The sequence below is a fragment of the Peromyscus maniculatus genome, chromosome 8 (assembly GCF_049852395.1).
Source record: "Peromyscus maniculatus bairdii isolate BWxNUB_F1_BW_parent chromosome 8, HU_Pman_BW_mat_3.1, whole genome shotgun sequence".
NCBI classification, from domain to species: domain Eukaryota; kingdom Metazoa; phylum Chordata; class Mammalia; order Rodentia; family Cricetidae; genus Peromyscus; species Peromyscus maniculatus.
Window position 1 is genome coordinate 84,083,214 of NC_134859.1, and position 15,122 is coordinate 84,098,335.

The window sequence follows — 15,122 nt, forward strand, 5'->3', positions numbered from 1 at the left end:
CCCACCCCCTCCCCTCCCCTCCCGGCCCCCTCCCTCCCGCTCGCCCGCCCCGCTCCTCCTCCGCCGCCGCCGCCGCCGCCGCCGTCTCCTCCGCCTCCTCCTCCCCGGCTGCTCCGGGTCTCTCCAGCTGGGCCGGCGCCCGGGACCCCGCGGCTGCCACCACCACGTGGCGAGGGGCGGCGGCCCCCGCGGTGCGGCCGGGCGGAGGCTGGCAGCGCGCCGGGCGCCCACCCGCTCCCCGCCGCGCGGCCTCCCCTCCCCGCCGGCCGGCGCAGTGTCTGCGGACTGTGTGCTGTGTGCTGGGGCGCCTCGGGCTGGACTTGGGGCTGCACATTTTGCGAAGAAGTAGAGCTGTTTATTTGGGGGGGGGGATATTTTTGTTTATTTATTGGTCTTTGGAGAAGAAAGATCACCAGGCTATGTACTCTTTGCTCTCGGAGGAGGGGGCATCGGTCTGATCTCTCCACTTGAACACAGAGACATTAGAGTTAAATCTAACTTTGAAAGTGAGAGTGAACTAAGGAGATGAAATGTTCGTTTGGGAAGACGGACAGCCCTCCCACCCTCATTAAAGACGCTCCCAGAGGCTGGAGAGATGTAGAAACATATCTCACCCTTTCCACAAAGATTTGAGCAGCTGCCAAACTGCCAGGCAGAAGACGAGTCTTTTTGCTACGCTCCCACTGTGTGACCTTGGGCAAGTTACTTCACCTCTGACTTACACTGGAGATCATTCTCGACAGGCTACCCTAATGGGGCAAGAATAAGGATCAGACGCCAAGGTGCCCTGAGAATGCCTGGGAGATGTTAATGAGTCATTTTCGTTCCCTGGTGGATTAAGAACCGTGGACAGAGGCAAAGGCAGCCTGACTGCTGCGGGGGGATCGCCAGAGGAAAGCTGAGGGCCCTTGCCTTCCGGGCCAGGTAGATGCAAAGCCTGCAGGTAGGGCAGAGGCTAGGGAAGGGGCTTTTGGTGGGGTCGGTATTTAGCCGGGAAGACTCCCTGGAACCTGAGCCCAGCCTTCTGGCTTCTAGCAGAAGTGCCTCTGAGGAGGGGAAGATGAAAGAAAAGGTCTCTTGTTCTGCAGGAGCTTTGAGAATCAAGGGCAGTTGTCATCTCCACTGTAGGGAGAAATGCTAGGCTAGGGTCAGCTGCTCCTCCCAGGATGGCCAGCCCCCGTCTTGGACTCTCTTCAAAGGAGGGGATTCTCACTGGCTTGGCCTCCTCCGGCTGGCCTGCTCCCTTTTATAGTTCAGAACACAAAGGCAGGTCAGCTACTTGCTGGCCAAGCAAGCAGTCACTTTCTCTGAGCTTGTAGATGACCCACCTATCCTGTAGATAAGAAGGCAAGCTGACCGGCACATAGGTTACCCCACTCCTAGACCCAAGGGCAAGGTAGGTGTCCTTTCCCTTCAGGCTCCACAATGTCTCTTGTGATACAGGAGGTATGGGAGACTGGAGGCCGGGCACAGGGCAGCTGTCTCCACAGTCCTCAGTGAGCAGAGCTGGCCAGAGCAGGCCCTCTCTTGCTGGAAAAGACAGTGGGTCGAGGTACCCTCTGAGTACTCTCCAGGATGAGTCAGCCCCTGCAGCTGCTGGGCCTAAGTGAGTCACCTGGTGCCCCAGAGCCAGGTGGTTCTATCCTGGGCTCTATGTGGCTCTTGGCAAAAGCCCAACAGACTTAGATGCCTGAAAACCTGCCCCTAAGCTTGGCCCTGATTTCAGTACATTCTATTTCTAGCTTTTTCATGTCCGACAATTCTAAGGACAAGAACGCACCTCAGTCCACGGTCATTGCATTTACTTAATAAAAATATTCAAAAGTTACTTGGGGGGCTGTTTTGAGAGAGACATCGTCTCCCTCTGTGACATCAAACTCAGAGCAGTTTTCCTCCTTCAGCTCACCTCTTCAGGGAGAGGACTGCAGAAGTGGACCACATGCCTGACTTTAGGAAAATTTCTTGTTGGGTGGCGATGGCGCACGCCTTTGATCCCAGCACTTGGGAGGCCGAGTCAGGCAGATCTCTGTGAGTTCAAGGCCAGCCTGGTCTACAGAGCGAGATCCAGGACAGGCACCAAAACTACACAGAGAAACCCTGTCTCGAAAACCCCTTACCTCCCCCCCCCCCCAATTCTCAAACACCCATGATGCACTGGATGCGGAGGATATAGTAAAAAGTATGCCTTTTTTGCTCTCATGGAATTTACATTCTGGTAGAAGAGTCAAAAAAATAAAAATAGAAATTGGTAATTTAAAAAAAGTTGGAAGCCAGGCATGGTAGTGCTTGCTTTTAGTCCCGGCCCTTGGGAAGCAGAAGCAGCCAGATGAAGAAAAGTTGGGCGTGAAGGCCTCCACCTGTAAGTTCAATACTTGGGAGGCAGAGGGAGGATTGGGATGTGGAGACCACCATGGGCTATGCTGTAAAGTCTCAAAAAACCTCCAGTTTTGCATGGCTCCTACTTCACAAGAGCAACTGTGGAGCCTGAAGGAAAAGAACACTACCTTGCCCTTGGTTCTTTTGAATGGGCTGGCCTGTTCCACTATGTTCCAGTCTGCCTGCCTTCCCATCTACCCGATGGGTGGGGGTGTGATCAGTGGCAGAGCTCTTGCCTAGTATCTGCATGGAAGGTGCTGGGCTTGCTCCAGGACTGGGGCCCAGGGGAGGAAGGCACCGGTGGTAGCAGTCACAGAGAAGGGAGGAAGGCGTGGCTTCAGGTTGTCTAGGAAGAGTGACAGATGACACAGCCTTACAGATAAACTCTGGAGGATTAGAAGGCATGTTCTGCATTGTTAGTAACTATGACTGAGAAAGCTGGGCTTGGTGTAAGTCCTTCCAAGAGCCCCGAGCGCACCTGGGCTCCTATCGTGGAGGGGACAGAAGGGGAACCCAGGGGAATGCAAGGGGAACGGAGGAAGGAGCTAGGCTAGAAGAGGGAGATGTGCTGGATGCTGGTCAGACTGCCGTTCCTAACTGACCTTCCCAGGTATGGTGAGGGAGGACCCACTGCTGTCCTCAAGAGTGCTAAAGCCGGGAGCCTGGGAGCATCCTTCCTGGAAGCCACCAGGGAGAGCCTGTCTCCCACTCCCATGACTCTCGATCTAGAGAGACTTGGTCTTTCCTGTCCCGTTCTTGCCTGAAAAAGAGTAGGAGGAAGTGGCATTAGGCTGAATCAAAACCAGATGACTCAAATAGCTGGCGGGCAAAATTGATTAGATCCATGTGACAGCACAGGACTCGGTGCCACCTCCGATGCTTCACTTCCAGACCTCCGGAAGTTAGGGGCACTGCGCAACCACTGTGGGCTGTCATGGGGAGCAGTGGTCGTGGACGGAGGTGAAGGCAGTGGGGTAAAGCCATCCCTGCACTCACTTCCCAGTTCTTTCAGAGATCACAAGGCACCTCAGAGAAACCAGGATCTCCAGGAGCAGGGCTTGGAGAAGATGGGATATGTTGTGGTATTATTTTACAATTCTGTTTCATTTTCTCAAAAAGGATGTTTATTTTTATCCAGAGTCAAGATTATTTATGTAGGTGGTGCTGGGGACAAGCCTGGGTTTTGTGCATGCTAGGCAATTGCTTGACCACGGAGGACATCCCCAGCTGCCAAACAAAATTCCAAAAATGATACTGACCCAGCCCCGGTGGGAAGTGCTGCTAATCCCAGCTAATTGGGAGGCCAACACTCAAGGATTGTGAATTCAAGCCCAACCTGGGCAACTTGGACCTGCTACCTCAGAAACAGCAAAAAATTAAATCTGGGCAAAGTAGCTTATATCTATAGTCCAGCACTCAGAAGGCAAGAACAGAGTTTAAAACCTGCCTGGTTTACACATCAAGTTTCAATGAGTCCAAGCTTATTAAATAAAAATAAATAAATAAAGGCAAAGCTAGGGCTGGAAGTTGGCTCGTCCATCAAGAGACCTGGCTGTTCTTGCAGAGGACCAGACTCAGTTTCGAACACCCACATGGTGGCTCACACCTGCCTCTAACTTCAGTTCCAGTGAATCCAACACCCTCTTCTGGCTTCTTCCAGCACCAGCCATAAATATAGTGCACAAAGTAAAAAAAAAAAAAAAATCTTTAAAAATAAGAGGAGGGGCTGGAGAGATGGATCAGTAGTTAAGAGCATTTGTTGCTCTTCTGTAGGACCCGGGTTTGATTCGTGGCACCTACCCAGTGGCTCACAACCATCTCTAACTCCAGTTCCAGGGAACCGGATGCTCCCTTGCACCAGGGAAAGATGCGGTGCACATGCATACATGCAGGCAAAACATGAACACACTTCAGATAAAAAAATACTTCAATCTTTTAAAAAGAAAGTTTTAAAGTCAGGCAGTGGTAGTTTATGCCTTTAATTCCAGCACTTGGGAGGCAGAGGCAGGTTGATCTCTGTGAGTTCGAGGCCAGCCTGGTCTACATAGTGAGTTCAGGACAGGTAAGGCTACACAGAGAAAGCCTATCTCAGAAAAGTAGGGAAAACAAGTTTTATCAGTTATTGAATACCTTGTATTCATACCCATGAATAAGAGCCCCACAGAAAATGGGTTTGGTGTTTAGTTCAGTTTATTGTATCTCCAGTGCCTTCAATGTCTGGTAGTTATTTGATTGAATGATTATCTAATTTATGTCCGAAGCCTTGTACTACGAAATTCCTATGCCTTATCTTTCACTGGAATTCATTTTACAAATGAGGACAGTGAGGGCTAAAAAGGGTTAATTGACTGGATTGCTGGAGGGCAGTACTCAGTAAAGAACACTGACTGTCATTGCTATGGAGAACATACCAGACAGTCCACGACTGTATCATCCTCAGGATGGTGACAGGCTACCCCTCTGCATATTGACCTCAGGCCTGCATGGAAAGTTTAAATGCCATTTCACTCTGAAGACAGCTCAGCTGTTGGGGACTTGTGGCCAAGGAGCACCCGGGAAAGGAAGGTAACCCAGGCCTCACAGGTTTCCTGCCTGGGCTGCACTGTGCGGAATCAGCAGGTAGGGCTGGGGTAGTTCAGATGTGCTGCTTACTCAGCAACCCTGGGGCCTTTCTGCCTACCAGGCACACAGACTGTTTCAAGAAGCTTCTGGCTCAGGGGGGAAATGGAGCAGAAGTGGAGATGGTTTGGCTTAAACTTCAAGTAGGAAGAAAGTCGACCTTAGACAGACAGACAGACAGACAGACAGACAGACAGACACACACACACACACACACACACACACACACAGGCATCCTCCCAGCCCCACCCAGTGAATTGAGTTTGGCAGTTATTATTGGGTATAGTAGTTCATGCCTATAACCCCACTACTTGCGTTGAGGCAGTATGAAGGCCACAGCCACCCCCAAAATAGTTGGGACTAGAGAGATGGTTCAGTGGCTAAGAGCACTTACTGCTCTTACAGAGGACCCAGGTTCAGTTCCCAACATCCACACCAGGTGGCTCACAACCCTTTGAAACTGCACTTGCAGGGAGGGGATCTGATGCTCTCTAGACTCCAAAGGTATCCGAATGCATGTCTGCATGCATGTGGTGCACACAGACCCATGCTACCTCCCACTGAGATAACCTTTTTGTTTTTGGAGACAGCTTCTCAGCATGTCACTCTGGCTGGCCTGGAACTTATGTAGACCAGATAGGATTTGAACTCCTATTTCTGCCTCCTGGGTTCTGGGATTAAAGGTATGCACTTACCAAATGCAGCAATAGAATAAAACGTTAGTGTGTAAATGTATGAGTGTTTTGCCTATACATATGTGTGTGCACTATTGTGCACCTGGTCCCACAGAGGGCATCAGACTGAGACTTGAGTTATAGATGGTTGTGAGCCACCATGCATTGCCGGGAATTGAACCCAGGTCCGCTGGAAAAAACAGCTAGTACCCAAAAGTGTTGAGTCTCTCCAACCCCAATAAATAAATCTTAAAGTTGAGTTTTACTGTTTTTAGCTTACTATGGTAGCACACACCTGTAACCATAGCATTCCAAAGGTCAAGATCTCAAGTTTGAGACCAACCCGGCTTTGCAGAGATCCTGTTAGCATACTACTGAAACAGCATTTTTATTGTGTATGTGCGTCACTGTGGGCACACTCGTGCCATGGAGTGTGTGTGAAGGTCAGAAAACCACTCAGGAATGGAACTCAGGCTGTCAGGTTTGTCTGTCAAGTGCCTTGACACTGAGGCATTGTGTTGTCCACCAGGCCCCCACAAAATGCTTAGCGGTTGTCAAAGGTATGCAATCAATCTTACCACATAATTAAGACAAAATGATCACAGGACTGAATTTCACTAATACCAACTGATACTCAGTACACACACAGCCTAGGGGCCACTGGGAGGTTCTTAGCTTCTGTGTCCCAGTCCTCATCTTTAAAATGGGACTAAAATGAATGATTTATTGCTGTTTCAGGCTTAGCATCTGACCGCCTGCATAAAATGGATACCATATAAATAATGGCTAATTACTGACCAATACTGTTGCCATTCATTTTACCTAAAGTAAGGTAAGGCAAGGCTAACCAGGAGTGGGCACATTAGCATATGCATTAGCAGACACCTTTAATGCCGGCACTTGGAGGCAGAGGCAGGGGGATCTGAGTTTGAGGCCAGCCTGGTCTACAGAGTGAGTCCCCGGGTAACCAGCATTAGCAAGCCTACGCTGACAGTGGTGAATGCCACAACCAAAGAGTAAACAAGCCTAGGATACATGCAGATGGTGCTTGGACAGAAACGGCAAACGCAGGGCAGCATCTTCAGGGTAGGCCCGCACAGCCACAGCGGACTCCCTGTGACCCTAGCCTAGCAACCTTTCTGCTCCTTACATTGAAAGGTACCAGAGACTAAGCTTGTTCTGACAGTTAAGATACAGTGTAACCACCACCACCCCTGCTGTTGTTCACTTCAGGGCTATTAAACACTCAGTGAGGAGTATTCAAGGGAACTGTCACATTGTAGTCATCTGCAGCCCTGCAGAGATCAAGAACTTCCTGGACAACAGCCTGAACTGGAAACATACCTGTTCTTGGGTCAATGGATGTGGCTCATGACCTAATAGTTTTGTGACAGACAAGTCGCTCTCACGCAGTAATCTTCACAATAAGACACAAGACACAACTGTCTTTCCCTCATATAATCACTTCTATATCTACTGTTGATTCTACAACATATGGAGAGAGCAGTACATAACTCCTAAGTATGCAGAGTAGGTGTCAGGGCTTCCTTCTGGAGTGTGCAAAGGGAAAGCTGGAGGGCCACAAGCTTGTTACTCTGCAAGGAAGGCAGTTCAGTTGGTGGGTGCCACTGGGCCCGTCAACAGGAACCCACTGCAAAGGAAGGACCCAGTTTAAACACAAGATTCAGGAAGAGGGAAGGAGACACAGTTCACTGTTGCAGGATAAGTAAATAGGAACTTTGGGTGGGCTACCACTAGGGTCCTATCCTGAAAGCTTGTGGAGACCGAGGACAACCTCCCCAGTTCCTCAGTCTCCCCAATAGGTCTCCTACAGCGTAGTCACCTTTGTCTGTGTCTCACTCAGGTGGCAATTCACCCATTTCACTTACACGCTTAGTCCCTCTTTGTGCGCGCACACACACACACACACACACACACACACACACACACACACACACTCACTCTCTCCAGCCTCTTCCAAACCATTCACTTCACAACCAGAGCAGTGACAACATCTGAAACAAAGAACGAAGCAGCAAAATGTTGAAAATAAAAATAAAGCGGACTTTATTCAGAAGATAAAGGTGGTGGTATCAGTTTTGGTTAATAAAGTTGGGCTCAAGTGTTTTAACAGGTCTTTAATGCCATCACAGACTGGCATGCCAACGGCATTCTGAATGCCAATTACAGATTGATGCTATCAAAGCTGATGGAATTTGGACTTCTTCTAAAGTCAGACTACACACATCTTAAAATGGTAAGAGTAAGGAGACTGCTTGGTTCTGAACGTTAGAACACCATAACGAGCAAGTCCCTCCACATCTCCAGACCCTAGGGCAGGATTACAGTCGCCTCTGACAGCTAAAACTTCAACATTTCAACAGAGAGGGAGGACTGGGGGAACTGAGAAAAATGAAAAGCAAAATGAACCAATGGAATAGGTGCAGGCAGCTGCCACGCGTGGCAGCCCAAGTCTAGTCTGACGCCATTTTCTTCACATTTGCACTGACATTGTCCCAAGCAGACGGTAACGACATTCTTGAAGGAATGTGCCAAGACTCAGGGTGGGGAAGGCCCAGACAGTGAGTGGACAGAAAGCATTTATTTCAGTTGCCTTAAGTGGAGCCAACTGATTAAGGACAAACACCCAAACCATAGAAACAGTAGCTGGAGGTAACTAAAAGAGGATTAAAATGTATAACGAGTACAGAATAGCAAGGCACCAAGACCACAATCCAAGCAGCCCATTTCCTCCTCTCCAGCATGAATGCATCTGGGAGAAAGCATTAGTAACAGCACTTGTCAACTGCTTCCCTGGAACAAAACACGGCAAACACACGGAAGGTTTTGTTTTCATCATGGTTCTCGGTGTACTTTATTCCCCTGCTGTCTCGCTAAGCAGCCCACACAGGACAGAAACGGGTAGCACTGAGGAATGATCAGATTGTTTTTTCCTTTCCCCCAATATTTCTGCCCACCCCCCAGCCCTGCCCCAACCTATCTAGTATCAGGAATGGTTAGTAAATCTGAAAAAACGGCTAAGATGGAAACAAGGCATTCCGAGGCCTGGGCCCCTCGTCTCACTAGGCTCCTAGTGACTGCTCTGCTCACTCACAACGGAGCAGCTCTCCTTCCAATACTTTTTTGTACACTGGTTCACAGATCAGATTGGCACTTGACTCTGAACCTGGCACCAAAAGGCACAATATCTGATACCCTGTAAAGAGCGACTACAGATGCTGCGTATGGACAGGCAGACGGAGCCAGTCCCCCTCAGGAACAGGCTTGGACAGGGAGGGGAGATGAGGGGACAGTGGAGAAAACCTAAGCCAATACCTTCTACTACAATGGAAATGAAGTGGGAAGGAGGGTCTTGTGTTTTAAATCTTCCAACCACCAGGAAGCAATAAAAACTCCCTTGGTTTCTATTATTATTTCTTTAAAGCAGCATATTCAAAACGCCAGCAAATCTCCTATGTCTGCACAAGCCAAGAGGGGCCAGCTCACTGAAATCCTTTCTTATTGCTGAAAGACTAAAATTCAGGGTGCCTTGTTCCCTTGTGAAAGGGAAAATAATTCTGATTTATGGTAATCACAGCACATCACACTTTAAAAAAATACTAAAGCGTGTGAGCAGGGGAATGTCTGACACCATTTATTCCTCTTCAACTTCAGTGGAAAAATAGAACCTTTTCCTAGTGCCATTTCCATCACAACAGTTGTCGTTGGTGTGTGGGTATACGTATATACACACACACACACATCTGTCTTACTGGTTAGTTGGTTTTGAAGTGCAGCAGAGACCAGTACCGCATTGCAGTCAATCAAAGAAAAGAACAGAAGGCCAAGCAGTTTCCAAATGGTTCTTTTATCAGATTGTTCAACATTAAATTTTCGTCATTTGCAATTCAAAATAGTTACCTGAAGTTTGCGGTTTTGAGTGTGTATTTACTTTTATTGTACATTTGTATTCTAAACTCTTTGGCACAGTTTTCTGGGGGCATTCAGACTGCCACAATATAAGTCAGGAATGAGCTTGTTTGTGATGCCAATTTTCAAGCATTTAAATTTGGTTGGGGTTGTGGCTTTTTCTGTCTTTGAAGTCTGCATTTTATTTGTAACAACTGTACTTTAATTTTTTCTATCTCCTCTAACTCCAGAGTTTTCTTTTTCTCCCCCCTCCCCCCACAGCTACATTCACAGCTGAACCATAGTATCAGGAAAGGCGCCTTGATGAAAAGATCAGGACAGGGGCTCTGACCATTCGTCAGTGTTTTCCCTAGAATAATTAAAAAGAAACCAAACCAAACGTAAAGAGCGTCTTTCCTCATTTTGTTTAAACATGTCTCTTGTGCTGCATCAGTAGCCAGAACTTCAGTTAGTTTATGAAATGCAACATCAAACCCCTTTGTTTTCTGGGAAAAAGAAACTGCAATGACTTGAAGTTGAGAATGTGGATACCGCCTCACTCACACACACTCATTCTCAGACTGTGAAATCCCCCACGCGCCTTCTAACGGGCACATGCACAGTACCAAGTGCGCCGGTACAGTGAAGGTGGGCTCAAGACCCGGGCTCCATCTTTCTCCTCAGTAGCAAAGGCCAGGCTGCCTTTCACAACACAGCCCCACAGCTGAACCCAGGCCCTCCTCTCCCAAACCTGTCACCCCATTCGGCACCGACCAAGGCAGGAAAGCTAGTTCTAGCCTCCCCTGGGAAGAGACAGCTGTTTGTTTTTAATAAGTAAGTCAATCCATTGTTTCTCTGTTCCAAGATGACTGATGTTATGTTTTCTACAAAGTCAGTGCTTACTTAGCTCACTAACAGCGCTGCTGCTGCTGCTGCTGCTGGCTGTGGCAGGATTTTCAATGTGGTGTTTTCAAGCCTCACTCACTCATCCTCTCATTCCCAAACATTCAGCATCCGTGCACACTCCTCACTTCCGGGTTTTTTCAAAAGATTGGAGATTTCCAGTGGGGGTCTCAGGTCATCATCCCAATGGTACCAGATCTGAAAACAAATGGATGAAGAGGTCAATCCTGCAGTCATATACACCCCCACTCCTACAACTGACTGCCCCTAAGTTTGAATGGGATTTGCCAACTCTCAGAGATTGTATGTTTCTTGCTTCCTTTACACCATCTACCCACTGCCAGAAGTAAGCAACTTTTGCAGTCCAATGGTGAAAGTGCTTACTTGCACGTGAAGTCCTGAGTTCAATTCCCAGCAATCTAAGCAGTCAATAAATGACCACTCAAGGCTAGATAAGGTGCTGCACACTTTTAATCCCAGCACTTGGGAGGCGGAGGCAGGTGGATCTCTGTGAGTTTGAGGCCAGCCTGGGCTACAGAGCGAGATCCAGGCTAGCCAGGCTACATACAAAAACCCTGCTCTGCGCCACGGTTTTGATTCACAGCACAAGCGAAGGGATATGAAGGGAACAGAAGCAAAAAAGATACAAGAAAATTTTACTAGGTTCCCAAAATATTTTCAGTATTCTGATCCATGAGTTTTATTGTCCTTTACCACAAGGAGTCAATGTTTGGCGTAGAAAAGATTAAGGCTACCTGACTAAAGGCCTACTCAGAAGCAGGGTGAGAGAAGAGTGTACACAAAAGTCCACTAGGCAGCCATCACCAAAAAGTGCGTAAAGCGCCGCACCCTCCTCCTCCAGGACCTGAAGGAGTGGAGACAGTTCTTACCAAGCTTGGTTCTTCAGTTTCCTCAGCTCCTTTGTTGCCCACGTAGCCAGGGTCTTGGCTTTGTTAGTCTTGGATCTCCGTCCTTCAGTTAATAGTTCATGGATCATTGGCCTAGCTTCTACTAATTTCAGTACATCCTTCCCAAATGCTGTACACAAGTCCCTGTGTGAAACAAACACACCCGAGAATGAGTGACTTCCTGGCCACACCAGTACCATGGTTGATGCTGCCAAACCAGGCAGAGCCAACTATGGGTTCCTCAGCATCCATTCACTTTTTTTTTCCACCTGGTTTTTCGAGACAGGGTTTCTCTGTGTAGCTCTGGCTGGCCTCTAACTCACAAAGACTGGCTTGCATCTGCTTCCCAAGTAGTGGAATTAAAGGTGTGTGCCATCACCACCCAGATCATTCACTTCTTAAAATTTTAAGAGATTTCTGGAATAAATTAAGTTGCAAGTGTTAGAAGGACTCACCCAATGTTAATAGCTAACTGAGTGTGGTGGCACAACCCTGTAATGTCAGCAACAAAGAAGCTGACAAGAATCATAAGTTCAATGTCAACACCGGTCACTTATCAAGACCTTCTTCTCAAAAGGAGTAAAAAGGGAAAAAAAAAAAAAGTAGAACCAGGCCTTTAAGCTGTGAAGCTAGGCCAGGCGTGGTGGCACACGCCTTTAATCTCAGCACTTGGGAGGCAGAGGCAGGCAGATCTCTGTGAGTTCGAGGCCAGCCTGGGCTACAGAGTGAGTTCCAGGATAGGTGCCAACACTACATAGAGCAACCCTGCCTCAAAAAACAAAAACAAAAAGAGAAAAGCTGTGACACTATCTCAACATGGCCTCAGGATCTCAGAAGAGGCTGGTGGGGTGGCCTAGTGGGTAAAGCTCCTTGCTGTCAATCTCTAAGATCCACATGGTTTAGGAGAGAAGGGAATCCCTCAAGCTGTCTTCTGCCCTCCACACGCATACAAGATAAATAATAATCTTGAAGGGCTACAGTGTGAAACCCTGGGTTCTCTCACCAGCACTGCAAAACGAAACAAACGAACCGACAAACAACACTCCTGTGGGCTATTGCCATTCGCACTTGGAACATTTTCCTAGCCAGGCAGTGATGGCGCATGTCTTTAACCCCAGCACTTGGGAGGAAGAGGCAGGTGGATTACTAGTCTACATAGTGAGTGCCAGGGCAGCCAGAGATATTCTGAGAAACCCTGTCTTGGGGGGAAAAAACAAACAAGCAGATTTTCTCTGTACACACATCTGGTTCTGTGGAAGAAGGCATGACTTACCCTATCAGTCCAGCAGCACATGCTACAACTCCATCTGTATGATCCTCGTCTCCAGCAATGTGATCAATAAAAGACAAAATAAATTCTACTCTGGGTTGTACCAGCATTACATCCGCTATAAAGGAAAGAGGAGGTCTGATTAAACTGTCCCATGTTAGACAGGACTCAGCCTCTTTTCAATATGGCCACTGCTATTCTACCCCAATAGCAAAGTTCCAGATGGATAAGCAGTTATACAGAGTGACAGCAAAAAATGATTCTCATCCTTCAAAGCAACAGAGGGGATCGGCATTCCTTCCGTAATCACGTGGACCCAGGACTTTTGTGGTCCTGAAGAACAGGAGGCCTTACACCGTGGGAAAGCGCTCCCACACCACGGAGTTTCCTCCCACACGTGTGGGCCGAGCTGCTCCACAACTGCTGCTGTGGCTGTGGCTGCAGTCAGTGAAGAGCACTTCCCACTGGCCTCCTTAGAGCCCTAAAAAAGACACAGCTAGAGGTCCAGCTCAGTGGTGGAGCTCTGCTACCACGCCATGTGGCCCTGGGTTTGACCCCCTGCACTCTGCCACCCCTACAAGGAAGAAAGAGAGCACCGAAGGAACACCAATCCCTATCTGCTGCCTCCCCCCAACCACTGTCTTCATTAGGACAGCACTTTTCTTTCTTCCCATATGGAGCAGGTACTCATTCACCAGTGGGCTACAAAGGTAAGATGCACCCTGTCAGTGGATTGGGGAGCTGGGCTATATACTCAACGGTGTACGTTTTCCTGATCTCCCTTCAATCCTTGGACGATTCCTGTATATGCTTCCAAGCAGCTTTCTCGGAGCTCATTCAGATAATCCACCATGTCAAAGTCTGACTGGAAGAGACAAAGAACAAAACCTCTGTCATACTGGCCATCGTAAGAGATACACCCATCAACAGTCCTGCTCCCATTAGAGCTGGTCTTAGAAGACCATCGACAGTTGGTTCCAAGCTTACCTTGTCCACCTGGGCTTGAGAGGCCTGCTGCAGAGTATTCAATACGACCTCTAGGTATTTTTTAAACTCTCCACCAATGGCAAGAGCAATATCACCAAACACAGACAGAATCTGTGGCTTCACAGACCTGTGGACATTCTCATTCTAACAAGGAAAAAAGAAAACAGGAATTTATAAATACCAAGTCTTGTCTGAGTTGAAGACCCAAGAAACTTGAGGCACAACAACTGAGTTACTGTTGGATAAAAAAATTATATATTTACTTTACCATTTCCTCCAAGTGGAACACACATCCCTTTAATTAACTTTGCAACTTTAGATCTGTCTATAAAATAAACAAGCTCACAGGCAGTGTTCTAGGAACCTAAAGCTCCTTGTCACAGACCTGGAGATTTAAACTTCTTCAGAATGCTCACCCCCAAGTTCTCCAGGAGCAGCTGCATCACCTCATCACAGAAAGGTAAGATGTTCGACTGCAAGGCTCGGCACAAGTCTCCCACTAAGCCAACAGCTGCCAAACACACCTGCAGAGTCAAAGAACCATTTTCCAAACAGAGAAGACTCCAGCCGAGTACAGCGTTATTTCTACCCAGTCAGTGGTCTCTCATCACTTGAACCAGAATCAAGTCAGAACACATCCTTCCTTCCCTTGTGGAGATTATGGAATTTTAACCAGATTCAGCAAGAGCACTAGCTGCCGAGTCATCAGTAGGAAAGGACAGTGGCGGCAGACACGAACAACAGTGCTGCTCGGTAGGGCACTAGTGGCCTAACTTGGCAGCTGCCCTTTAATTAGGAATGTTCAGGTAGTCATCTTGTGATCTCTATCTGGCAGATCCAATATCCTGCTTTTCACACACTACCTCCAGGGCAGACTTGAAGGCTACAAATAATGCAAAAGGGAAACCACTTGGCTTCAGAAACCTGATTTTGTCTGTACTACTCTACGCTGCATTAATGAGAGTGTATGATTGGAGGGCTGGGATGTAGCTCATGGTTTACGTATTTGCCTAGCATTAGCATGCAACACTCCAATTCTGATTCTCAGCAATGTGAAAACAAATAAAAACCAAAGACACTATTTTTGAAAAGCATATCCTACCTGGTACTCTGCATAATTTTTCAATCCAATGCCCAGGAATGGTTTAAAGGCCTCCATGTACTTGAGGAATTCACCACCCAACACTGTTAATGGAACAAACTATTAGCTAATCATAGTAAGAAAGGACACAACGTGAAGGCAAGTAACCCAAAACATATACACTACTCAACATGTTGGGCAGAATATGTCTTGGTTGGTATTTCCATCATGAAGACTTTCGAACTTTCTAACAGTTGGAAGGGCCAAATTCAAATGCCTTAGAGAGAATGCCAATGTGCCTCAGAATGAGATTTTCCTGTAGCTAAAATAACAAAGGAGCATGGACCTTACGGAAAGAATAATTTTTAATTGACTGACTCAGCAATGTTGTCTCA

The 15,122-nt window shown here is 47.7% G+C and overlaps 1 protein-coding gene across 1 annotated transcript in view; it reads right to left on the bottom strand.

The window, feature by feature from the left end:
* Positions 1–7,712: 7,712 nt before the first annotated feature.
* The window catches only part of Kpnb1 (karyopherin subunit beta 1), a 30,448-nt gene continuing 23,038 nt past the window's right edge, over positions 7,713–15,122 (bottom strand). The window contains exons 16-22 of the mRNA XM_006971873.4: positions 14,749–14,831; positions 14,063–14,170; positions 13,647–13,790; positions 13,419–13,524; positions 12,663–12,777; positions 11,372–11,533; positions 7,713–10,679 (exon numbers count right to left, since the gene is read on the bottom strand). Coding sequence (XP_006971935.1) covers position 10,679; positions 11,372–11,533; positions 12,663–12,777; positions 13,419–13,524; positions 13,647–13,790; positions 14,063–14,170; positions 14,749–14,831 — 719 coding nt within the window. The 3' untranslated portion in view covers positions 7,713–10,678. The remainder of the gene's footprint in view (positions 10,680–11,371; positions 11,534–12,662; positions 12,778–13,418; positions 13,525–13,646; positions 13,791–14,062; positions 14,171–14,748; positions 14,832–15,122) is intronic.